Source organism: Canis aureus, chromosome 25 (genome assembly GCF_053574225.1).
Source record: "Canis aureus isolate CA01 chromosome 25, VMU_Caureus_v.1.0, whole genome shotgun sequence".
NCBI classification, from domain to species: domain Eukaryota; kingdom Metazoa; phylum Chordata; class Mammalia; order Carnivora; family Canidae; genus Canis; species Canis aureus.
The window spans coordinates 8,241,783-8,268,367 of NC_135635.1; the positions used below are offsets into that span (position 1 = coordinate 8,241,783).

The 26,585-nt window shown below is 40.3% G+C and overlaps 1 protein-coding gene across 7 annotated transcripts in view; it reads left to right on the top strand.

Annotated features, from left to right (window-relative positions):
* SLC38A1 (solute carrier family 38 member 1) overlaps positions 1–26,585 on the top strand; it is a 69,965-nt gene that overhangs the window by 18,914 nt on the left and 24,466 nt on the right. For 4 of the 7 annotated variants that reach the window (XR_013363898.1, XM_077870344.1, XM_077870343.1 and 1 more), the window contains exons 3-5: positions 1,800–2,016; positions 11,901–11,976; positions 12,269–12,384. Coding sequence is in view for 6 of the 7 variants with exons in the window: in XM_077870344.1 (XP_077726470.1) it covers positions 1,895–2,016; positions 11,901–11,976; positions 12,269–12,384 (314 nt within the window). In the remaining variant the exon portion in view is untranslated. Of the gene's footprint in view, positions 1–497; positions 600–1,799; positions 2,017–11,900; positions 11,977–12,268; positions 12,385–26,585 lie in introns of all 7 variants that reach the window. The other 3 variants (XM_077870346.1, XM_077870347.1, XM_077870348.1) reach the window with 1 other exon arrangement.

The window sequence follows — 26,585 nt, forward strand, 5'->3', positions numbered from 1 at the left end:
CTGGCCTCCTGCTCTCCAGGAGAGGCCCTGCCCTGCAGGGAAGTGGAGCTCCCAGGACCTGAAGTATTAGGAAGTATTTTTTTTTTTTTTAATTTTTTAATTATTTTTTTTCTTTATGATAGTCACAGAGAGAGAGAGAGAGAGAGAGAGAGAGGCAGAGACACAGGCAGAGGGAGAAGCAGGCTCCATGCACCGGGAGCCCGATGTGGGATTCGATCCCGGGTCTCCAGGATCGCGCCCTGGGCCAAAGGCAGGCGCCAAACCGCTGCGCCACCCAGGGATCCCGTATTTTTTTTTTTTTAAGCCTATCTTCCCCAGTGGGCAGTGAGAATGTCTTCACCAGCAGGGGACAGCAATGGCCCCCTCTCCCTGGGGGTGTGGTAGGAAGCTCCAGGCCCCCACTGCAAGGTCCGTCTATCCTGGCCCCAAAAGGCAGGGGCAGTCTAGCACGCCAGTGCCGCAGGTTTAAAATGTATTTTCATTGGCTTTGTCTCCAGTCTCGTCCATGCCTGGTTTCTAGGGTTTTCCCCATCCCCTCATTTGGGGGTCCAGACTCAAGAGGACAGGTGTAAAGGGGAACAGAGGTCACCGGCACTGAGGTGAGTCTCCCTGTTGGAAGTTGTAAAGGATCCTGGAACCAAGGGAATTTCATGCTAGATAGGAGTCGGTATGAACAAAAAGGAATACTGCGTGCCTTGGTTGTGGGAAAGTGAACAGTCTTAAAAAATGATCATTCTGAGGTATTTTCTACGGGTCCTGAAAATTTTGTCAATTAGCAAAATACTGGTTGGGATGTACCGGGATGCTTACCTGGGCACATTAGGGTTTTGACTCTTAACTAGGCTATAGTCAGCTTATGGAATTCAGGATCAGACAAAGTATCATCCAAAGGGGTTTGCCTTTGGTGGTAAAAAGAAAAAAAAAAAAAAAACACAAACTTTCTTGTTTTTCTGCTTCATTCCCTGGTGTCCATCACCTCATCGAGATGACCCTGGTGAGGTTCCTGTATATACATACATAGGCCTTACTTTTCAGGTCACATCTAGCTCTTTTTGGTTGCCACCTGCTTAATTTGTGATGTGTCCGAAGCTCTTTTTCCCCTTATATGCCATCAAAATGTAAGTCCCAGTCATCCATGTAGGGCAGACTAGGAACTCTACAAGTCTTTTGTTTCTGGAGAGGAAATACAGTTTTAGGTAGATTAACCTAAATCCCCTGAGTATGAGTTTTTAATTCCCTAATTCCCCAACATGGAGTGATTTCATGGAAGAGATTGATTTAATCTCTTGCAGTTGATGGATAAAGTGTTTGCTAAATTTCAAAACACAGGTTTGTCCTTTGCTGCTTGACCTCCAGGTTGGGTAGTTGATCCCTCATGATGCCATTTTTTGAGGATTCGCATTTTTATTAAACGAGGATTGCTAGATCAGAGGTGCTTTTGTGTCTGTGTAGTCTGCACCCACTATGTGTGTGCCCTGTGATGGGATGCATTAAAATAACTGCATCCCTTTCCTTTTAAACAGTTTCATAAAAGGCATCTATAATGCCTGGAGTTGACTTGGTATTCCTATAAATGTGAACGGGAAAATTATGGGACTCATTTTGTAGTTATAAAGAGGGGAGAGTTATGACAGGCATAAAATTTAGAGATAAGCCTCTATAACTTGATGTACAAAGACTGCTCAAATGCATTGAATAGCAAAATGTATAAATTATCAGTAAGTTGACTATTGTTTACTTGTCACAGTTTAATCAGTAGTGATATTCATATGTTTATTTTTTATTGTGTTGTATTTTAGGGGTGTCAAGCTTATATTTTTGCTGCTATCCATTTGTAATACACTCAGAGCAGAATTTGGACTAATTTTTTGACTATCGATACTACTTTCTAAACATGATGCATTTCAAAAGTGGACTCGAATTAACTGAGTTGCAGAACATGACAGTGCCCGAGGATGATAACATTAGCAACGATTCCAATGATTTCACCGAAGTAGAAAATGGTCAGATAAATAGGTGAGTATTTCTCAGCTAACACTCTCAACCCTATGAAAGGAATGTCTCTAAAATATTATTCTGGTGTTAGGTTATTCTCCTGAATTATTCATTACTAAAGTTATGCTCCATTTGAAGACGTAATTTGAATTTCTTATGTGACATCTGTTGGGCACAGTCTGCAATAGCAAATGAAGCAAATAGGAAAGTAATTTATTCATCCTTTCAAATGTTTCAATTGAGTCTAATAAAAATATATAAATACACTGGACCCCAACCAGACCTAACTTTTCAAAAGCTCTATGCTTGTGAATCAGACAGGCTGCTAGAATTTTGCTGCATCTCATATCTGAGCATGTACTACAGTCATCTGCCCTCACCCACATTTTTACTAACAGTCAACATCCCATTTGCCAATGATCCCATTTTAAAACTGCAAATACAGCTTTACAAGCATGATGTCTATCACAGATTTTAAATAGTAATAATAATAGTTGAGCCCCAGTAGTTCTCTGAGAAACTGTAGTAGGGAATTAGTACATGAAACAGAAAGAGAAGAGAGCATGAGTGGGAGGAGGTAGATGGGAGGCAGGTGGGAAGAGTCTGCCCCAAAAGCTCTCAGCCCCAGTCATGACCTCAGCAGGTCCTTGCAACTCTTGGGTCTTATGTTTCTTAAGTTAGAAGAGAAGGACTGATGTCTTTTTTTCCCTCTTTTTTAAGTGATCTGGGCCATTCTCTGACATGCTGATTTTATAGCCAGTGTCTGTGGATCATTTCACAGGAAGCTCTCTAGCTTGGGACTCAGTGATGTGGTCTGTTTAAAGCATGTAGCCTCCTAAAAGGCCAGGGGAAGACAGTGGAATAGACAGGACCACTTACTAGAACATTCCAGAGATGTACATATTTGGGGGGTGATCAGACGGAAATGGGATGGAAGAAGATGAAAACCTACAACAGCTAACCAGGCATCTTTGTGGAAATTGTTTCTGGAAATCTGCTCTATGTTTTAATATGGTGTGCAATTGGAAGGCCTGCTGAGCCCTCAGCTGTGGTCATCACAAACTCAAAAGTTCCAGCCCTGCTTCTCCCTTTTCTCTTCCCTAAATGTTCTCAGAGGTTAAGTGTGCAACCCAGACACTTCCTCATTATCATCCAAGTACCATTCACTGGGTGGTGACATATCTTACTGTTGGAATTAAATTTGCTTCTTGGACTTTTTCTGAGTAATTATCAATAATGACTACCATTTCTTGAGTGCCAAGTATTTTTTGCATATATTGCCATTTTTCCTTATAACATTCTTTTGCAAATAAGGAAAAATTTAAAATGCATTTTACAAATCAGGATGCTGGGACTCAGAAATAAAATAACTTGCCCAATAGTGCACACAGGTTCTGTCAGAAATCCCCGTCTTTCTGTTCTATGCTGCTGCCTCCGACTATTGGGGCATTAATGAAAAAAGGGTAGTCTTTCCCAGTTTTATTAAAATACCAATGCTATTTTAAGCTGCGTACACCCGGAGTGTTCTGCAGTCACTACTGACCTCCACTTAACAGTGGATGGGAGTCCAACCATTTCACAAGACAGTTTAGTTTTATAATGAAGCTTCATTGATTGCCCAAGCAGTACAAACTGTAAGGACCTTAAAATGAGTCATTACAATGTTCAGTTTAGAATCTGAATTTGATCTTTAAAAGTTGTACTTAGTAAACTAAATATATTAAGTTGTTGAGGAGATTCCAGCTTGCAATAGCTGGAAGCACCCATTCTCGCCCATGGCTTGGGCACCTTGCCTGAGCTCACTTCCTCACAGACTGATTAAAGCAGTAAGTGGGTACAGCGGGAGAGCTGGCGGGTGTTGACCACTTGCTTTGTGGAATCTGGTTCTGCTACTGCAAATACAGTGTGATGCATTTCTTTCTTTATTTTATGTCCTCTCTTTCACTGACATAGTTCATGAATCTTGCTTCCTTTCTGGCTCCAGGACAATTCAAATTAAAAACAGCATATGGCAACATGAAGCCAAAAGAGGCCAATGAAAGAAACAAAAGATCCCCATCATGATTCCTGCAAAAGCTACACCTAAATACCTCTCACTCTTCTTGTGGCGTTTTCACATGGGAGTGAGGAAAGTAGGCTCAGTTATAGGAATCTAAGAGGGCCATCTGCCAAAACAGTGAACTTTTGGGGTCACGGTCCCTCTTTTTACAAAGCTAGAGAGAATGTGGAAAGCAAATATTGATCTCTGCTTACGTGGCATGTAACTGATGTCTTTGCCTGAGAACTCCCCCACTAGGGTACTGTAAGAGTCATCTTTTTAAGTTTAGTTAAAAATAGAGTAGAGCCATCTGGGTATTAGAACTCCTGCCCTTATTCCAGTTCAGTTGTTTTATTTCATGCCCTAATTTTGGGGTTGTAGTCATAGAAATCTCTACCTAAAACAGCAAAACCTTTCGAAATGTCCATGGGACCAGTACTGCTGACATTTTAATGTGCATACTCAACACCTGGAAGCCTTGTTAAAATGCAGATTCTGGTTCGGGAGGTCTGCGATGGGGCCTGAGATTCTATTTCAGGGCCTGAGATTCATATTCATGTATGTTATGCCCATGTTGTTGATCCAGGGACCACACTTCAGAGAGGCAGGCTCTAGACTCTTTTTCTGGATGTGAGCTTCTTGACAGAGCCATCTTAGTCATCTTTATATCTCTTATACCTTGTAATGATATGATAATAGTGCCTGGTACAGGGTGGATGTTACAAAATATTGGCTAAATGAGAGAGAGACAGTCACAAACAGAACAGTTAGTGCATGGTTTGGATTGGGATTCAATCAGTAGACCTTGTGCTTTGAGCCTTAGTTCTATCCCTGTGAGACAGGGATAATAATAATACCTTACCTTATGGGATCGTTGGGGAATATTAAATGCAATACTGTTATACTGTTTATAGGTTAAGAATAGGTTAAGACTCTGGGGCAGCCCGGGTGGCTCAACGGTTTGGCGCCGCCTTCAGCCCAGGACGGGATCCCGGAGTCCCAGGATCGAGTCCCGCCTCTGCCTGTGTCTCTGCCTCTCTCTCTCTGTGTCTCTTGTGAATAAATAAATAAAATCTTAAAAAGAAAAAAAAAGTTAAAAAAAAAAAAAAGAATTCAGGCTCTGCATCCAGCCTGCTCAGGTTCAAATCCTGGCTCAGCACTTTACTTACTAGCGATGTCACTTTGGTCAAGTTACTTAATTTCTCTAAAATGGGACTAATGATAGTACTGATCACATGTAATGATTGTGAAAATAGATGAGCAAATCCATGTACAGTGTTTGGCAGAGTGTCTGGCAATAGTAAGACTTTTAGTTTAGTAGGAGAAAAGTTTGTATCAATAATAGGGCAACCCTCTTTCCTTGGGAAGCACTTCTGTGTTCTCCACTCCGAGGAATAACAATTTCGCTTTAGCTTTTGGAGGGTTGCTGGTTATTGTTACCTTAAAGCTGTTGAAATACTAAAGTTGTCAAAATATTCATAGATTATCCCAGCTGTATCCATGAGAATATTCATGTATGTTATCTATTCTTGTTCTGGTCTTTATGTAGAGTTAGTATTGTTATGACCCCAGAAAAGTCTTTAAGATTTTTCTTGAAAGAATCCGGGACAACTCTTGTCACTATACCCTGCATCAGCCTTTGTTTGTTTCGATCCCTCTGTATCTTCCAGAAGAATTTATGTACTAAATTCGTATCATTTGGAAGGACGCTTGAGAATGTACTGTCTTTTCTACATGTTAAGGACGAAGTTTCCACAACTTCTGTCTTCAGTTTTCATGTCAGAAAATTCTTTCCTTGCTTTAATGGCTTCTGTTCCCTTTCTTTTCAGTAGAGTTTGACTGTCAGGTAAGGCTTTGTTTACCCTCTAGTCTTTTATTTTTTTAAGTTTTTTAACTTCCTTTTCCTTTTTAATAGAGTGTTAGAATTTCGGTTAAGAACTAGCAAAGGTCATTTAAGTTCAAGTTTTTTTTAAGTTATTTATTTATTCATTTAAAATAATTCAAGTATAGTTAACAAACATTATATTAGTTTTGAGTGTGCAATATAGTGATTCAGCAATTCTTCAGCAATTCTATACATTATTCAGTGCTTATCACTAATCACTGTCCTCTTAATCCCCTTCACCTATTTCCCCCATCCCCCCCAAGCCCCTCCCCTCTGGTGACCTTTGGTTTGTTTTCTATAGTTAAGAATCTGTTTTTTGTCTCTTTGTTTCTTAAATTCCACATATGAGTAAAATCATACTGTATTAGTCTTTCTCTGACATTGTACTTAGCACTATACCCTTTAGGTCCATCCACGTTGTTGTGAATGGCAAGATTTCATTCTTTGTTGTGTGTGGCTCTTTGTATGTACCTTATCTTCTTTATCCATCCCATCTATGGATGGATGCTTGGGTCCCTTCCATAATTTGGCTATCCTAAATAATGCTGCAATAAACATAGGGGTGCATATATCTTTTCAAATTAGTTTTTGTATTCTTTGGGTAAATACCCAGTAGGGGAATTACTGGATCATATGGTAATTATTATTATTATTTTTTTAATAAATTTATTTGTTATTGGTGTTCAATTTACCAACATACAGAATAACACCCAGTGCTCATCCTGTCAAGTGCCCCCCCCCCAGTGCCCGTCACCCATTCACCCCCACCCCCAGCCCTCCTCCCCTTCCACCACCCCTAGTTCGGTTCCCAGAGTTAGGAGTCTTTATGTTCTGTCTCCCTTTCTGATATTTCCCACACATTTCTTCTCCCTTCCCTTATATTCCCTTTCACTATTATTTATATTCCCCAAATGAATGAGAACATATAATGTTTGTCCTCCGATGGACTTACTTCACTCAGCAGTAATTCTATTTTTGATTTATTTTATTTAATTTTTTGAGGAACCTCCATACTGTTTCCCAGAGTGGCCACACCAGTTTCCATTCCCATCAACAGTGTGTGAGGGTTCCTTTTTCTCCACATCTTCACCAATACTTATTGTTTCTTGTTTTTTATTTTAGCCATTCTGACAGGTGTGAGGTGATATCTGTGGTTTTGATTTGCATTTCCCTGATGATGAGTGATATCGAGCATCTTTTCATGTGTCTGTTGGCCATCTGGATCTGTCTTCTCTTTAAATGCCTTCTGTTTCTTTCATTCTTTCATGTTTTCCAATCTCTTTGTTACTTCTTTCCTCCAGTTCTCTCTTCCTTTTCCTTTTTAATAGAGTGTTAGAATTTCGGTAAAGAACTAGCAAAGGTCATTTAGGTTCAAGCACTCATCTCTTTTGTGTTATGAATCCTCAAATGAAACACTATCATCTAGTAAGAACCTGATTGGTAGAGATTACAATAGGAAGATTATCTTCCTATCGTACAACCCATCCTTAATTGGATTGTTGTTGATTTATTTTTAGTTTTAAATAACTGCTCTGTATTTCTCTCCTCCTTTCACACTATCTCAGTATAACGCCTACATCCTTTTTAAGGCTTTGTCTATTGAAGGTCACCACGACAGCCACTGTAGGTTTTATTTTGTTTTGTTTTGGACACAGAACAATTGGTTCCCTAAGAGTTGTTGAATTCTGCTTTGTAGGTACAGACCGACCCAGTGGAAATTCTTCTTTTAATAATACTTCTATCATCTGAGACCATATGTCAAAGGCACCTTCACCCATAGCCCATTTTTAAGTCAATAAAAAAGAAGTTTTATTCCTATTTCTTTGCCAGAGGTCAGTGGTTTTTAACATGCAATTGCATTTTTTTTTTAAATGGTGAGATAACAGGAACCTGTAATAAGCTGCATGACCTAGTTATTTTGAATGGACTTTTCCATTACAAAAAGGGTTGGTTTTATTTGTTTTAAAGACATTTACAGAAGTACAGAGCAAAGCTATAAAGACTACAGGGAAGAAAAATTTGGAACAATCAAAGGGAATAAAGAGGCTTTCTTTAAGTACTTCATTCTTGTGAGTTAGATTTCCCTGCAGCCTAAGCTACTCCACAGTTCCTTAAAAGAAGATGCCTATGCAGGTTATGGAGGGTCTTCTGAATTGCAGATGCATGGGCAGGTACGTATAAGGAGAGGGAGTGAGGGTGCCACATAACAGCTCAGGATGCAAAATGACCTCAGGGCTCAGTCTGTGCCACAGAAAAATAGTAAATAGGTCAGAGTCAGAAAACTCCATTTAGACCAAAGTATAAGAAGACTCATGGAAGGAGAGGGCTTTGAACTGGCAGGATGGTGCAGGCTGAGAGGAGGGTGGAGGGCCTTCTGAGGTGAGAGTGGATTCCTACTAGAGTTGATCCTTGAACAACATGGGCTTGAACTGCATGCGTCCAATTTAAAAAAAAAATTTTTTTTAGTAAATACAGTACAGTCCTGTAAATGTAATTTCTCTTCCTCATGATTTTCTTCATAACGTTTTCTTTTCTCTAGCTTGCTTTCTTGTAAGAAAACCGTATGTAGCACGTATACAAAATGTGTGTTAATCAACTGTTCATGTGCTCGGTAAGGCTTCTGGCCAACAGTAGGCTATTAGGAGTTAAGTTTTGGGATATACTGCAGAATGCACTGGCCTTGCTTGTCTCAGTTCTCACTTCTCTTTGGAAGATCATTTTGAGGGTCAGGGGGAGCTGAGATTGGAGCATTGAGACAAAATTAAATTAAGCAATACCTAGAATTGCAGGGTAGGGAATCTGTCCTTGAAACTTTCTCAGTGGGGGAGCCAGTGAAGATTTTGGGGGAAAACCGATTAAGCCATGTGGCAGAAAGTAGACTGGGAGAAGTAGAACCAGGGAGGCGCCTGACACACATTTTTTTAATGTGCTTTGTAATGGTAACTCACTACCGCAGCTCTGAAAGTTAGTTTGGTTATTCTCATCCTGCAGAAGTCCTGCAGGGGAGACCTGGCAATCACGCAGGGACCTTATTCTTTATCCCATTCCATTGCACGGTGTTTGACCCTGGTAGACGCCCTTGGTGTCACAGTGCCTGTGTCCCATTCTTCTCTGCCCACCAGTCCTCTGCCACCAATTCTGAGGAGAGCTGCCGGGCTGGGAACTTGGGTCTGCCATAAGTTGGGTCGCCATTTACTGGTGTTTTGGGTGTCTTCTTTGAAAACATTGGGGGCTTTCCTCTTGATTTAAAAATAGTGGAAATGCTTTTTGGAAATCAAGTCCCTCTACAAGGAAGGCAAATGGGGGACCTTCTGGATAAAGATTTAGTTAGACTTGAGTTGGTTGTCAAGGTCAGTCTGATTAAATAATCTTTTGTGTAATAGCAACACTAAATAGGAGTCGCTTTCATCTTGGCAAGTCCAGCACCCATGTTTTTTGGGTCTGCCTGTGTGAAATGGAAGACAGCCTTCCTTTGCCTCTTTTCAGCCAGATCTGTTAGCCTCAATTCTGTATAAAGATTTAAAATGTTAAGGGCAGGAGCACCTGGGCAGCTCAGTTGGTTAAGTGCCCAACCCCTGTGTCCTGGGATTGAGCCCCTTGGCGGGCTCTGTGCACGGTGGAGAGTCTGCTTGTCCCTCTCCCTGTCCTTCTACCTCTCCCCCCGCTCATGCTTGCAATCTCTCTCTCCCTCCCTCTGTCTCTCAGATAAATTAAATAAAATCGTTTTTAAAAAATGTTGAGGGCAAAAGGAGGGCCACACCAATCATTAATAACAATGCTATACAACTGCCAGATTGGTCTCCAAAGATACTGGTTTCCTGATGCCATTCTCTTGCTAAGAACCTGTAATACTGTTTCTTAGGCCTCTGCCTTTAAGTTTTGTCTGGCTAATTCTACCGATAGAAGCAGCTTTTCCTTCTGTGGATTCCTTATCTCGTCTGCCTTTTGCACAGCCAGACCTCCCTATTCTGGGTTTATCTGGGACAGTCTCTCCTACGTTTCAGGAGACGGAGATTCCCTTCTACTTCCTTTCGCTCTCTCACCCTAACAGGACAGGTTGCAGACACATCTGCCTAGATGCCAAAGGGATAAACTGCAGATTGTGCTGCTTATGTGAGGTGGTGGCCCCCCGGGGAAGTTCGTAGCCTGTGTGTCACCTCTCTTGAGGTTAGCTTGGCAAAATAAGGCGAACTTGGAGAAGTAAGAGAAGCCAGACCCCTGGGATCAAAGATGAAAAAAAGTAGCTAAATTAAACCAACATTGATGATATGTATCTTTCATTTAAAAAATGTTTTATTGTGAAATATAGTATCATTCAAAACATATATGAAAATGTAGTGCACAATTTAAAGATATCTGAGTCTTTAAAAAGCCCAATTCAAGGGGCTTTACGTTCATTGGTGAAAAATTCACTGTGACTAGTTCTTGCTAAAACTGGACAAATTTTCAGAAGAGCTAAAAAGCATCCCTAAAGTGTCCTGCTAATCCATGTAGCAGTTTACCCATGAATGGACTTTTCTTTGACAATAACACTTGTTTTGTTAATGGAGATATTTTAAAAAAGATTTTATTTTAGAGAGAGAGAGAGTGCACACGAGCAGGGCAGGGGAGGGGCACAGGGCAGGGGAGGGGTAGAGGGAAACCGAGAAGCAGACTCCCTGCTGAGTATGGAGCCCCACCCGTGGCTCAATCCCAGGACTCTGGGATCATGACTTGAGCTGAAGGCAGACACTTAACTGATTGAGCCACCCAGGTGCGCCAGGATTTTTTTCTAACTAGGCTCCAATGTGGGGCTTGAACTCAGGACTCTGAGATCAAGCAAGACCTGAGTTGAGATCAAGAGTTAGCTGCTCAACCAACTGAGCCACCCAGGCACCATGGGAATTTTTTTTTTTTAATTACGAATTTAGGCCATAAAGTTCTCATATTAATCATGAATATATTTGATAGTTCTTAGAGCTTTCTGAATTCCTGTTTCTATATGTTTGTATATACTTTACTCTAGGCAGCCTGTCTGAATCTTTCCATCCCAACTTAAGTCCCACCTCCTTGGTGGTGAGTAGTGATTAGCATCTATTGCTGTTACTCTGTGCCTGGAGCTGTACTGATGTTTTACTCATGCTCTCTTACTTAATGCTATGAGATAATGGAATAGAGTTACTCCCACTTCACAGATGAGAAAACGGAGGTAGCATGGCTCATATCTCAGTCCCTCAGAGCTAGTGAGGATTCGAGCTCAAGTTCTAAATGCCATGCTTTCTTAAAGCCCTAACTGCCCCTCACTATATGCCCTGCCTTCCCCCTCACCATGATCTCTTAGCCTGAACTCATATAGCCTAGTGTCTGCATCATTTATTACATAGCCCCATGTCTCCCTTACCGTCTGGCCTGCTGACTTGCATATAGCAGTTGCTGAAGGAATGTTTGATGGGGAAAGAGTTATTTTCTTTTTTTGCAGCAGAGAGGGATGCTTATTTAAGTTTGTGCGCCAGGGATGTGAGCTCCGAAGGAGATCTGTTTCCAGTATTCTTTTAAAATGCCAGCTTTATAGTATCCTTGACATCATCTAATTTTCAGTTAGAGAAAAATCTATGTGAAAGTTAACTTATAGTGCGTATAGTGTTTTAATTTATTAGTATTGAAATGATTTGAGATTATTCTTTTTGATGAAGGTGGTTGTCTTTCATTTCATCTAAAGATGGACACCTGCTACTATCAGTGTTTTCTACTAAGTAGAGCGAGGGGTATAGAAACAAATGAAGCAAAGATCTGCCCTTGGAGACTCAGTTTATTTGGTAAAACAAGAGCGTAGACAACTATTACGGGCAAAGAACAAAGCAAACAAAACAGAAAAGTGGTTGAATAGGGCAGTAAACTCTTAAGTAACCCTCTCATGACTTTTTATGTGTGATATCTTGATAAGTTATAATTTTAAGCTTCAATCATCAGTGTGATGTTAAATTATTATACATGTCTTTACAGCAAGTTTATTTCTGATCGCGAAAGTAGAAGAAGTCTCACCAACAGCCATTTGGAGAAAAAGAAATGTGATGAATATGTAAGTGTCATCATAATAAAGTATGTTTATTTGTTTTAATCACATAAATTGGGACAGATGTTTTTAAATCGTGTAGCATAATACCCCAAGTACAGCTATTTATATTCACCAGGGTATTCCTCTGATCCTGTGTATTTTCTCCCAAAACCCATTTTAGAAAATAAATAACTAGACCACTAAGGAAGTATTTCTTGAATTTTTTTTCTCCACTGGTTCCTAATAGTGCTTTAAAGACTTTGGCATGAGGTACTTTCTTGGGGACTGTTGTGCTTATGTGTGTCTCTTTGTTTAGATTCCAGGAACAACGTCCTTAGGAATGTCTGTTTTTAACCTAAGCAACGCCATTATGGGCAGTGGGATTTTGGGACTCGCCTTTGCCCTGGCAAACACCGGAATCCTACTTTTTCTGTGAGTTTTGACACTACAATACTTTCCATTTTAAAACTATTTTCTGTATGTTTCTGATCATATATGGAAGAAATTGGAAGTATTTCCGAATATTTCTTTTTATGTTTTTAGTAATTTGGTGAAGTCATGAGTACATACTTTTATATTATTTGTTGGAATGATTTTCCAAGTTGCGTCTAATGTTTATAAGAAAGTGGAAAAGAGGAAATCTTTTTATTTATCAAAAATACCAAAATAAGCCTTTATAAAAAGGATTAAAAGATTTCATAATAGCACTTTTGGTATTTTTGGATTCCTTACCTGTCACTTTAAATCTCAGCTAAAAGGTCAAAATATTTAGAGGTGTTTAATCCAGCCACTCACCACTTTGGTATTTGGATTGCAATGGAACATGTACCATATCCAAGGGTAATTGCAAATTTGTTTATAATAAATAGCCAAGAAGCACAGACGAGAAATTAGCATGTACTTTTCCTCTGAGAGTTAGTTAAAAGAAAATAGGCAATTTTGTTTTATATAACTTTTTCTCGCAGTGTTGAATGGGACTTTCTGCAGATGTACAGAGGGCTTATTTTCAGTTGGACCAAGGTGAAAACAGATCCTAGAATTGATGCCAGGAAAATGCTCACCCAGCCTGATTCCCCTCTCAAACCTCATGGAGTATTAGTGGTGTTTTGCCTGATAAGGCAAGGAGGAAATTCTCTCCTCCAGCCTTTTCCCGCGTGACTACACTCACGTTCTTCATTGCCTCACTCATTAGTCTTCATTGCTGGATTGTTTAGATGAAAGCATCATTTCCTTGGAAGCAGTGACTGAAATGGCTAGTACTCCTACAAATTGTGTATGTTCCTTTAGAAAGACTTAGAAAACTGTGATGAAAGTACATTGGTATCCATTCCATTACTCAGGGATCAGTGATGTCCATCCATGATGTGCCATATTGGTCAGTAGCGCTAGGGATTAAAATTCTTCCTCTTATGTGTAAACCCACTAGATACCTCCTTTCTAGAATTAAAACTCTGTGATAGGACAGTGAATTCAATACATTTTCCTCCTCATTGTCTGCCCAACTCAGTAAACCCAACTGTAGCCTCTTCTCTTTATTGTGCTGGGTGGATCATTCTATATGGTCTTTCTGTTTATGTGTATCTTGAGCCAAGTGCTAGGTTTTAGGGTAAAATCATGGAGTTGGGCAAAATATTTCTATGGTGACTTTTTTGGTATGTGTGGAACTCTGAGGATACCTGAGGGTTTGCTGCACTTGTGATTTTCAGAGCAGTGGCCAGGGACACCTAACTGCTAGTCCCAGCTCTTCTAAATGGCTGTGTAGTCTTAAGCAAGTTACTTTTCCACTCTGAGCTGCAGTTGTCTACTCTGTAAAACAAGAAAATTGCACTAGAAAAATCTCAGAACCCCGCCAACCTTTGAAACCCTATGGTCTGTGACTGTTTTCAGTTTTTCTAAAGTTGGAAATATGTTCAGTTCAGAAATGTGTTTTCCATTAATTTTTTTCAGTTATTGCATTATATCAAGTATTTAGTTCTATGTTAACATAGTAATTCTTTGATGATGGTAGCGACAGTAACTTGTAGCTCTTACTTTGTACCAGGTACTACTCGAAGTGTTTTATGCTGAATCCTTGCAAATCTCTGAGATAGGTACTAGTGTTAGCTCCCCACTTTACAGATAAGAGAACTGAGGTAGAGGGAACAGACTTTCATTGTGGAGTCTCTCCTTGTCACATTCTGGGAATCCCCTTCACCTCTCTTCTCAGCTAGATCCCTATTCCCTGTATTCCACTTCTTCCTTTTTCTGGATTTACTTCCTTGTTTTTATTGCTGAGAAAGGATAAATAGAAATAAGTTATTTGTTTCAAGACCTTCATGTCTGCACAATGTTTTTATTCTACCTTTGATTGGTAGTTCGGCTGGATATGGAACTCTATACTGGCAATAATTTTCCTCCAGAATTTGAAGGTATTACTCTAATGTTTTCTGGTTTCTTCTGTTTTGAAGTCCCGTATCCTTCTGATTCCTGCTCTTTCCTATACAGCCAGTGGTTTTGTTTTGTTCCATTTTGTTTCTGGAAATTTGTTTCTGGAAATTTGTTTCTAGAAATTTGTCCCCCATGTTCTGCAGTGTTACAGTGATGTGTCTTTTTTTTTTTTTTTTAAGATTTTATTTATTTATTCATGAGAGACAGAGAGAGAGGCAGAGGCATAGGCAGAGGGAGAAGCAGGTTCCCTGCAAGGAGCCTGATGCAGGACTCGATCCCAGGACCCCAGGATCATGCCCTGAGCTGAAAGCAGACACTCAACCACTGAGCCACCCAGGCACCCCTACAGTGATGTGTCTTAATGTGGGTCTTTATCATCTATTGTGTCAGGCATGTGTGCCTCCTTTTCTTTTAGAAGTTCAGGGACTGGTTCTTCCTCTGCCTATGTCTCTGCCTCTCCTGAATAAATAAGTAAAATCTTAAAAAAAAAAAAAGTAGTTTGGGGACATTCTCTTATACATTATTGTGTTAATGAATTCCTTCTTCCTCTTTTCCTTTTCTCTGTTTCTGGAACTGCTCCCCAGATTCTGGACCTTCTGGACTAGTCCTCTAATTTTTATTCTTTATTTTCATTTCTATGATTTTTCACTATAGCTTCTGGGATATGTCCTCAATTTCCCCCAGCTCTTTACTGAATGCTTTATTTCTGTTATTATTGTTTTATTTATAGGAGCTTTTAAAGATTCTTGGAATATTCCTTTTTATATTATATTATTTTGTTTTTTGATGTCCGTGTTTTCTCTAAGGCTTCTAGTGAATTTCAAGCATAATGTGGAAAGAAGAGCATAAAAGATTCCCATGTTCCCTTCATCCCATGGCCATTCTTGTTTAATCATCCCCCTCACCTGGTTTGTCTTGAAGCAAATCCCAGCTCTAATATTATTTCATCCATAAATATCTCTGTATATGTCTCATTTAAAATATAAGGTTTACTAAAACAGAACCATAATATGTCACAGCTAAAAAACCAGTTCCTTAATGTCATCAAATATCTGAATGATATTTGGATTGCCTATCTATCTCATTAAAAAGAACAACTGGATTTTCCAAATCAGTACTCAAATAAGGTCCATACAGTACAATTGGTTGATGTGTGTTTTAATCTCTTTTAGTCTATAGACTAAAGACTTCCCCACTTCTCTTTCTCCTTTTTTTGTATACAGTTTAGTTGTTAAAGAAACTGGGCCATTTGTCCTCTTAGAGTTTCCCACAGCCTGAATTCTGCTGAATTCAGTATCTCTCTGGTGCAAGTTGATTTTTTGTTTGCTTTGGACATTATCTTTCATTTTGTAGAATCTTTCCTCAGATGTCTAGTGGTCCTTCTTTGTCTGTTATATTCAAAAGTAAGGGATGAGGAAAACAAGATTAATTTAGGCCTGCTACCGGTGGGTGGGGCTTGTTGGCAATAACTTCATTTAAGGTGTTGTCAGCAGCCCTTTCCTTTCCTTTTCTTTTCTTATCTCTTTTCTTTTCTTTCTTTTCTTTTCTTTTCTTTTCTTTTCTTTTCTTTTCTTTTCTTTTCTTTCTTTTCTTTTCTTTCTTTTTTTGTCAGCAGCCCTTTTCTTGGGGAACTACCAGTGTCAGTTACTCTTTGGCTGTTTGGAGCACCCAGGGTCTTCCAGTCACCTGTCCGGAGGGGCTGAGCATTGCTGCCGTCTTTCTGGGAACCAAGTTGGGGGAAAGGTTTGGAGTGAATATCTCAGTTGCATGTGTTCACCAAATCCCAGTTTTCCTGACAGTACCTACCCCCCCATAAGTTGTGCTGAATCCCTCACCTAGAGACCTATATTTGGCACTTTCCAGAGAATGTATCTTCAGATAAATATCTTTTGCTAGGTGGGGGATGAGCAATGACTCAACTTTACGGAATAGGTGCCTGGTCTGAGGAATCTAGCTATTTCTTGAAGATCCTCTTTATTTTAGCTCATCCCTTCCATTGTTCCCTACTTCCAGTAATGCCACCAGGGCCTTTTGGGAATTCTGTGGTCTTGGCTTTCTCCACTGCCAATTTAAGGTTCAGCTTTGTCTGCTTTCTAGTTCTGAAATTTTGTGATTCTTGGCTCTTCTTGTGTTCTTAGGAGGGAGCAGGGCAAGTTCTTATATTCAATCTACCATTCCTAGGATTCAGTTGATTTTTAATTATAGTGATTCAGGGATAATTGATCTCTTATCTCATGACTCTTCAGGTTCTGACTGAAGCAAAGAATTGGATAAACTTGACTCTTCGGTTGCAGGAAGACTTCCCTGTATAAAACTCTCATAAATTATTTGGTTATTTGCAAGATGCATGAGTAGCAAGCACAACACACCAAATCATCAGGTGAAAGCTCCTAAGGTAGTTGTATAAAGACCCAAACTTATAAGCTTTTCACAAAATGTTGAAATCTCCTACCTTAGAACAAGGACTCACTCTGTGTGTTGTAAAACCAGCTGCTCCTACAGCTGCTCAAAGCCAAGAAGCAGTTGGCAGGATCAAGATATTTCATCTGGTACAGGGCCCTGTTCCAGACTCATATTAGCCAACCCGAAAAAGAGTCCAAGCTTGTCCAAGCTTCTTTAGAAAAGCAGCTGGGAAGGCTCCTCTGAGTCTCCCTGAGGCTGGGTGCGGAGCTCTTCACTCGGGTCATCTGAAAACTTGCGGGAGTGATTTCTTTTTCTTGGATGAATGTGGGGCTCGTTTTTTGACCTAACCATAATGGCTGTCATCCTTGTTTAACACACATCTGATTCAGTTGGATTCAGTGAACTCTGCCCCATTGGAAAAATGCAGTTAGGTTTTGTATTTTCCTGAATTCTGAAGCCCTATAATTCCATGTTAGGAAGAGGAAGTACGGGAATGGGAATCTCAGCTTACAGCTGTTCTTTTTTTTTTTTTTTTTTAATTTTTATTTATTTATGATAGTCACAGAGAGAGAGAGAGAGAGAGAGGCAGAGACACAGGCAGAGGGAGAAGCAGGCTCCATGCACCGAGAGCCTGACGTGGGATTCGATCCCAGGTCTCCAGGATCGCGCCCTGGGCCAAAGGCAGGCGCCAAACCGCTGCGCCACCCAGGGATCCCCCTTACAGCTGTTCTGACAGTATGTGTTCTCTGTTAGAAACAAAATAGGGCTATACCCTGAGGCAGCAGTTTGGGGATGTGCTGAGGTACAAGTTTCTCAGGGTAAAATGCACCCTAAGATATGGGATCCAAGGAAAAGGCAGTGGGTGCTAAAAACTCTTCTACTAGCTCTCTCTTCTATCACTGATTTTTTTTACATAGCTTCTCTGTAACTCCATCTTGGCCATAGTGGCATTAACAGTAAATATCGGCAGAGTGTCTGGATGGCTCAGTGGGTTAAGTGTCAAACGTCTGATTTCAGCTCAGGTTGCGATCTCAGGGTCTCAGTGATTGAACCCGGACTAGGGCTGTGTACTAGATATGGAGCCTGCTTAAGATTCTCTCTCTCCCTCTTCCTCAGCCCCTCCCCCCCAAAAAAGAAAAGAAGAGAAAAGTAAATATTGGCATGGAAGAATGGTGGGTTTTGTTTTGTTTTTTTATTTCACCTTACCATCTGCCCCAAGCCAGCCTGAAACAGGGAAGTTACATTTCTAAAGGTATCTATTAAAAAGGTATGCATTTTATAGAAAATGAATATCTTTAGAATGTACAATTTCTTCACAGTAGCAAGTAAATGAGAGGCTTATTAAACAATGTCTAATCTGAAAAGCAATAAATGCTTTATATTTTTCCATAACTTATTAGCAGTTATCATCATTTATTATTACTTTAATAATATAGTCCTTAAGTGTAAAACCATGAAAAAGGAGAAACTAATTGATAATACTTCTGAGAGTTCAAAAGATATGATCATTTACCGTAAACACTGAGTTTATAAACTATCTGTTTGAAATGATAATTGTGAAATAACATAACAATCTATATAGATTGTTTAAATTTTAGTTTGGTTTAAATTTTATTTTGGTTGATGACCATTCCAGAGTCTCTCATTTTTTAAGTTTTTGAATTTTTTGTCTCGTTTGGCATTTTTTATGTCACTTTTTATGAGGATAAAAAGATAATCTAGCTAAAGACACACTTTGAAAAGTGGTATGCAAGAAGACATTTATTAATTAGTATCAATCCCATAGGGCTGCCGTGAGAGTGTGTGTGTGTATGTGTGTGTGTATGACAGAGAAAGAGTGAGTGTGTGCATGTGAGAAAGAGAGAGATGAAGGGAACACCAGTAGTGCCTGGTATATAATAACACTATATAGTATGTGTTGCTGAAGTATTAATTAGGTAGTCATTAAATAATGGTTAACAAAAAAAAAAAATAATGGTTAACATTTATTGAACAGTAATTATATATGCCATATATCTCATTTAATCTCCATCAACAGGGCAGCCCAAGTGGCTCAGTGGTTTAGTGCCGCCTTCAGCCCAGGGCGTGATCCTGGAGACCTGGGATCGCGTCCCATGTCGGGCTCCCTGCATGGAGCCTGCTTCTCCCTCGGCCTGTGTCTCTGCCTCTCTCTCTCTCTCTCTCTCTCTCTCTCATGTCTTTCATGAATAAATAAATAAAATCTTTGAAAATAATAATAATCTCCATCAACACTATGAAGTATTAGCTTCATTTTACAGATGAAGTAACTGAGGCTTAATAACAACTTAGCAAGGTGGAGAGCCAGAGTTCCATTCAGGCTTTTTTTGACCCTAGAACCTGTGTAATCTAAAACACTATATTGCTTTTCAGAAACAAAATTTGCATAATTAATATACATCATGAGAGAAATTTTATTCTTATCAATAGATACTTGCAAGTTAATATTTTAGCTTTAAAAATCGCCTTGTATAATCATCAGGGGCTATTTTACTACTTTTTACCACCCATATTGTAAAGGAAATAGTTTTGGAATATCAAGTGCATTAAATTGTAGCTCAGGGGTAACCAAGTTTCTGGTCACAGCCAATGAAATATATGCCTAAAATATATCATAAAATTAATAAACATTCTGAACTTCTTTGTACATGTCATATCTACATCTGACTTGGCCTTGTGTGCTTTTAAGACTCCTTACTGTCTTTGTGAGCCCTTGGATTTAATTCCAAAGATTTAACTAAATTATTGTTATTAAGAATTAAAAACCAAGTACTAGCAAAGTCAGATAATACCAAGTCCATTATGAGAGAATTGATTAAATAATCATAGTAGTTCCATAAAGTAGAATATTACATGACTATTTAGAAGAGCAAACTGGGGGTACCTGGGTGGCTTGATTGGTTAAACATCTGCCTTCAGCTCAGGTCATGATCTCAGGGTCCTGGGATCGAGTCCCACATCAGGCTCGCTGCTCAGTGGGGAGTCTGCTTCTCCCTCTGCCCCTCACCCCACTCGTGTTCTTATTCTCTCTCAAATAAATAAAAATCTTTAAAAATAAAAAAGCAAACTGGATATCTATGTACTGGTATGGAAAAACTTCCCAGGAATAATATTATGTGGAAAAACCTGAATGTTAAGTGGAAATGAGCAAGGAGGGAGGTTGTGTGTAAATGCATATACCCTACACAAGTAAGCTGTTGACAGTGGTTACTTTTGGAGAGTGACACAGGGGCTGGGGTGCAAAGTTTACACTCTCTGTATTATCTTTGCTACCATGTGTTTTTAGGGGAGGAAACTAATTAAAAAAAAAAACTTCTTTTTTAGGGAATTTAAAACCTATGCAGTAAGACTTTCCCCCTCTTACAGAAAACTTGAGGAAGAACAGATTTTCAGTATTGATATTTAAGACCATAAGAGTGAAAATAAGCAGTTGGTGCTGTGCCACCTGTTCCAAACTATATTTTCAACCCCATCTCCCTTCTGATAGCCTCTGCTTGAGCCAGGCAACCTCTTTCTATTCTGTAAAGGCCTCCTGCCCCGTCCTTGTCACCCTGGCCTTTCCCCCTCCTTATTCCCACAGGCCTCTGGGCTTCTGAATCGGATGCCATCTCCAGAAATGTTTCCCCATCCTCCCAGGTACAAGAGAGGCTCTCTCTCTCTTCTTTCTCCTTTCTTAACCTTTCCAATAGCAAGTATTATGTCCATTAATTATGCGTTTATTTTGCCTTCCCTATTGAACTCTGAGCCCTACGAGGAGCAAGATTAATGTCTAATTCTTCCTTTTTCGAGTCATCCCCCCTGCCCCAATAAGATCTAGAACGGTTGCTTGCATCTAGGCGATTCTCAATAAAGTTTCATTGAAATGAGTGAATGAATATGCATTGAAATGAGTGAATTAATTAGATTTAGCAAACACCAAAACAGGGCTTAAGGGCAAAGCGATGGCTTTCATAATGTTGTAACCTTCTCATAGGGCAAATACCAATAGAAAGGTTTGGCTCACTCTCAAAGTTTAAGTGGGCTATGGGAGCTGTAATGATAATAACCAGGTTAGTAGAGGACTCACTACCAAGTGGTTACTTGGTTACTTTCCTGGGAATGCCTCCTTCATTTGAAAAGTCTAAATAGTTCAGAGCCTATTAAATCCTGTAAGAGGTTAGTATTACATTGCTAAATGGGCATTTGTTGTTAAATTGCTACTTGCAAAAAGGACAGTAATTGTCATTTTCAGTTTAGAGCAATTACTTTCACTTTGTGGTGAATTGTTTGCTTCAATTGTAGGTGAATTCTGTCTCCCTTTTTCTTAATATTTATCTCAGTGGACCATTTATCATTATCCTACCACCAAAAAGATGCAACACTGTATTACCTATAATGACACTGTTTACAAACAAACCAGTAAATAGCCATGTCAGTGAGGGTCAACCTAGAATATAAAGATCTCTGTAAAGCAAGACGAGACTAGCAGGGGCCTTCTCTCTTTAAATTCAGTGTTTTACAGTTGAGCCTACATAAGGGGAAGATAGAAATGGAATTAGGACCACAGGTGCATCAACACATTGCCCTAAGTCCTGTTCGTATCTTGTAGGTATTTGATCATTATTATCCTGTCCCCCAAAATGGGCTTCTTATGATATCAAGAGGTTTGTATTCTTAAACAATCGCCTCAGTATAGCTCTAAAGTCTAATATTTTTTCAGCAAATTCTACTAGATTGGAGTGAGATTGCAGTGTACCTTCGCCAGTATGTACTCTGCATGTTCTTGAACTCTCCTTGCTTCATTACTTCATATATATTCTGAAAAGTTTGAATCACGCCCACCAAGATGATAATTTTGCTCTTAGCAGTAACAAAGATGGTCTGTGTGATATTTATCAAGTTATTCCTCATAAATGTTAAGTTGTCTTTCTCTCTGGGCTCCTAAGCAGGCAGTTCTTTGCTTCCTGAGGAAAGACCAAACTGGATCTTGTGATCTAAAAAACCATGCGATTAAAGAGGAAGTCAGTAGGGAAACCCGACGCTTCCGGTGATCCTAGGAGGTCCAGGAGTATAGACACATTCATCTTCTCTTTCTTGTCAATCAGTTAGTTGTTTTTAAAATTCTTTGAGTCATCATCACTGTTCCTTAGAAATGATCTGAAGAGAAAATTGTTGTCCTTTAGCTGGCAGCAAAAATCATTGGCATCAGAGTCTCTTGTTTGGGAATAATAATAATACAGGAAGGGGAGAAATGGCACATTCAGGCTTGCCAACATTTGAGATACATGTAAAAAGGACAGTGGCAGTGCCATTGAACTCTATTGAAATTCACTGGATTAAGAAGCTTTTCAGAAATAGGGAAATAGGAAAATGGTTTGTGTTGTGCTAAAAATGAGTGCCTATTTTGTAAACGAAGAGGGTTGGCAAGCGTAGGAGATGAGTCCCACCCATTGTTTTTAAAAGTTGAGCAGTTATGCTTAGTTGGGTGAGTCATCTAAGATGTGTCTGATAAGAGGTTCCAAGAAGGCAGTTCTCGTGGCCCCAGAAAGGCGGGCAAGTGTGTGCACCGAGTGCATGCGCAAGAGCATGTGCAGGGAGTATATGCTCAGTCCTTTCTATACCGAATTGCATCCGGTGCCATCGTGCTACCCGAGGACAACAGCATGGCCTCCGTTTTGGAGCATTGTGTCTTTCTTAGCCAGCAAGAACCAACTTAACTATACTGTCTAAGGTTTTGCCATCATTCAGCCTCCATGATGACGCATGGAGGCCTCCTTTTCGTCCACTCTACTGGGTTGCAGTAGGCCAGGTGCATATCAGCACAGTAGGTCAGTATAGTCCAGAAATTTGGATTTTCAGGGTTGACTTGAATTTTTATTGCTCAGAGTGGTAGTTGGTTTAGTAGAGTGGGAAACTGCCCTCGTGTGGGCCAGTTAGTTATGCCTTGTTCTATAGCCACAGGCTTCACTTCACTTTGGGTACATGGTATCAGTGATCTACATCTATATCAGGGGTTCGCAAACTACAGCGTACCGACCGAAACCACCTGTAACCTCTTTTGGTATGGTTTGTTAGCTGGGAAAAGCTTTTTTTTTTTTTAAAGAGTTAGAAAAAAAGATGTTATAAAGTGTACATGTTTCATGGGATCTTTATAACAACCCTATGTAACATCCCTAATTTATAGGTAAGGAAACTAAGATTCACAGGGGCTAAGGGACTTGCGAGGACGACACTGTGATTGGTGGTAGGATGAGGGAAGGGAGGGCAACAAGCCCATGGTGTAGGCCTCCTACTAAACTCTTCCATCTCTTTTTTAAATGTACATTGTTACCATGGAAACAGAGTAGGAAAATATGAATGAAGCCCCAGTTCCATCATTCCTGCTGGAGTGAAAGTCCGAAATACCCACCAAGAACAGCATACTTCCTTATTTAATGGTTACATGGAATTTTTCTGTCACTCTGGAGTTAACATCTTAAGAGCGTGATAAAGGGGGCATCATTTTCAAAGGTAAGGATCTAGGTTTGAGGGGAAAGGAAGCCAGTTATTCTTGTGGAGTAGAAGAAGAGGAAGGAGGACATGTCAAGAGTTATAAATGGAATGCCCGCAAAACCCACAGCCCTCTGCCAACGACTATAGGCAAAAACAGGAAGTGGTGGTGGCGCATGGCTTTCTTTCTTACCAGTACAACTTCCTCATTTATAGTCAAGTCCCCTCCTAACCTCACAAAGTATCAACTAAATTGATAAATTCTAGTTCTGTCTGCACACCTCTTGTAAGTACTTCTTTCTTTTTAAGATTATACCAGATATTATTTGGCTTGGTCATCAGTGAGGCATATTTCTTTCATTAGACAAATTGACATACGTAACCAGCAGTGAGGGCGGTTTAAAAGCAGCTTCATACTAGAAAACTTAGATTGACCTACAAGGAAAGAAATGGAAGGAATTGTACAAATAATTGATCCCTGCCTCTTCCCAGCTCAGCATTTTAAAACCATCCCTTTCACTCTCTAGTTTAATGTGTAAATATTACAAATAACTGCATGCTACTAGGTCCTGGTGTGCTGGTCTTCTGACCCCCAGAATGTTGAAATCCAGTCATGATCTAGTGACTGGGAAGTGCACTTTGGAACTGAATAATTATATGTTTCTGCTCCTTTCTTTAAGTATTTGGTGAGATCCTTCAAGGAAATAGGGACTACATTAATGATTTTGAGGTTTAAACAGATGCAACTCTTAACCACTCCGCCCCCCCCCCCCCCCCCGCCGCGAAAGGAAGATTTGAAACAATACTACCGTCATTTGAAAGGTTCTTTTCATTTTCATTTTAATAATATTATTGTAAAAGTAAGATAATCATTAAAGACCATTTTGAAAATGCAAAAAATAAATGAAGTATAAAGAAATCACCCAAAAGCTCACTGTTACAACAGGCTCTGTTAACATTATGATGTATTTCATTCTAAGTTGTTTGTCTTCTGCAAGGTTTTCCTTTTTACACTGTCATTCCTCTGTGGACATTTGACTTTGGCAGACAATAGAGCATGGGTGGGTAAGGTCTTTGGAGTCAGACTATGAGGGTTTGAGGGCTCTTTCTTTTTTTTTAAGATTTATTTATTCAGGGCAGCCCAAGTGGCTCAGCGGTTTAGCGCCGCCTTCAGCCCAGGGCATGATTCTGGAGACCCAGGATCGAGTCCCACATCGGGCTCCCTGCATGGAGCCTGCTTCTCCCTCTGCCTGTGTCTCTACCTCTCTCTCTCTCTCTGTGTCTCATGAATAAATAAATAAAATCTTAAAAAAAAAAGATTTATTTATTCATGAGAGATATACAGAGAGGCAGAGACATAGGCAGAGGGAGAAGTAGGTCTCCTGCAGGGAACCCAATGTGGGACTCGATCCCAGGACCCCGGGATCACGCCCTGAGCCGAAGGTAGACACTCAGCCACTGAGCCGCCCGGACATCCCGGGTTTGAGGGTTCTCATGCTAACTGTGTGACCTTAGACAAAATACTTAACCTCTCTGAACTTCAATTTCCTTATCTGTAAAATAGTAATAGTACTACTTATAAGTGAAATATTTTAAAAAGTGCTTAGTGTGGGCCTGATATAGTGAAAATGCCCTAAATTTACTAGTAGTAATGATCAATTTGTGTTTTGTGAATTATATTGAGTTCTCATTAAAGTCAATTAAAGTTCTAGGAAGTGGATTTGTATGTAAAAGAGAATTTTACATTTTCCAAAATATTTAAAATTTTCGTATGGGTTAGGGATTCAGAACACCTGGTCCCTCTCTCCTCACTTTCAGGCACATCTCCTTCCATTTGAGCTCTCATTAAATAGATGATTCTTTCTCTGGTTGCCAGTTCTTCTCCACTTAAGCCTCCTAGTGGTATGGCTCCCCTGGGCCAGGAACCATGCTGCACCATCCTGCCTCTGCAGTTACCCTCCAGATATCCTACTTCTGACCACAATGCCCTCCACTTCCAGGCTCCTTCCTCAGGTACTCCCACTGGGTCTCTCCTCCAATGTCATGGAGGACCATTGTCTCTGAGAACCTCACAGAGAAGCACACTTCCTTCCCTGTCCAGCTTAGATGTCACTGCCCTTCACTTGAAAACCCCCTCTCTTTCCCACACCCTAAAATTCCCTTCTCCACTGGTCCTCTGTCACACTGGCTGGAAACCACCCCCGAATCTGAGCTCTTTAACCCACACAGATGGGTAACTCTTTCAAAGTCCTCCACCCTGCCCAGCCCTCCCTTCGTCCCCAGCTAGCGCTCTGCTCTCTGCAGCAGTGTTTTTAAATCTTTACTCACTTCACATAGATATTTCCCTTTGGAGGAGTTGGTGGGGAGGGGATGGAACAGCGGAGAGAGTTAGTGTAAAAAACTGGAGGGGGAAAAATAGGAAGGTGGACACAGCTTGGAAAGGTAGGAAAAAGGGAAGAGGTAGAGGAGAGTAAGAGAGAGGCCAGTAACAGAGAAGGACTGGAGGAAGATGGTTGGCCAGAAAACGATATGTTCCTTACAGTTTGTCCAATTCCCTTGTCCTGGAGTTTTAAGATTTCTTATACATATTTTGCCTTGACCAGCTTGTATGTGTCTGAGTTGTGGAGGGAGAGGCTGTAGATTGGTGGGAGATGATGGTAGATAAAAGCAAGACTAGTAATAAAGACTACTTTTCCTCTAGTGCAGGGAGTTTTTCTATGGACTATTCTAATCATGAGGGTGTTAAAAGTTTTATACTTTTAACTGGATTTAAAAGAGGAAGAAGTATATAGTGTGGTGAGCCTCAGATCCCTTTTGGAAGGAAAGAGATGTGGCTGGGGTGGGGGAGGGATGTAGCATTGGAAATAATTTTATTTATTTGAGAGAGAGGGAGAGAGAGAGAGCAAGAGAGGGAGAGAGAGCACACACATAAGCCGGGGTGTGGGAATCAGAGGACCTCAGGACCATGACCTGAGCTGAAGGCAAATGCTTCACCAACTGACCCCCCCCCCACCAAGGCGCCCCTAATTTTAGAATATATATGTTGGTGAGGTATATAATGCCCTAATACCCTGGGGAAGTTGACCAAAGGAAGTCGACTGGACCTCGCATTCACACTGAGAGCCGGTCAGCATCCCACAGGAGTGATAATGCTCCAGCTGTAAATGCTTCCCTTCACTGCAGTCCCACCTGGACAGCGTGGGGTGCATGTCATAGGTAGTCACACTGTGACGTTGGCATGGCACCCCACCCACAGTGTGGCAGGCGATGTGGCACAGCAGTCGTGAGAAACAGAAACACCGAGACGTATGTGTCGC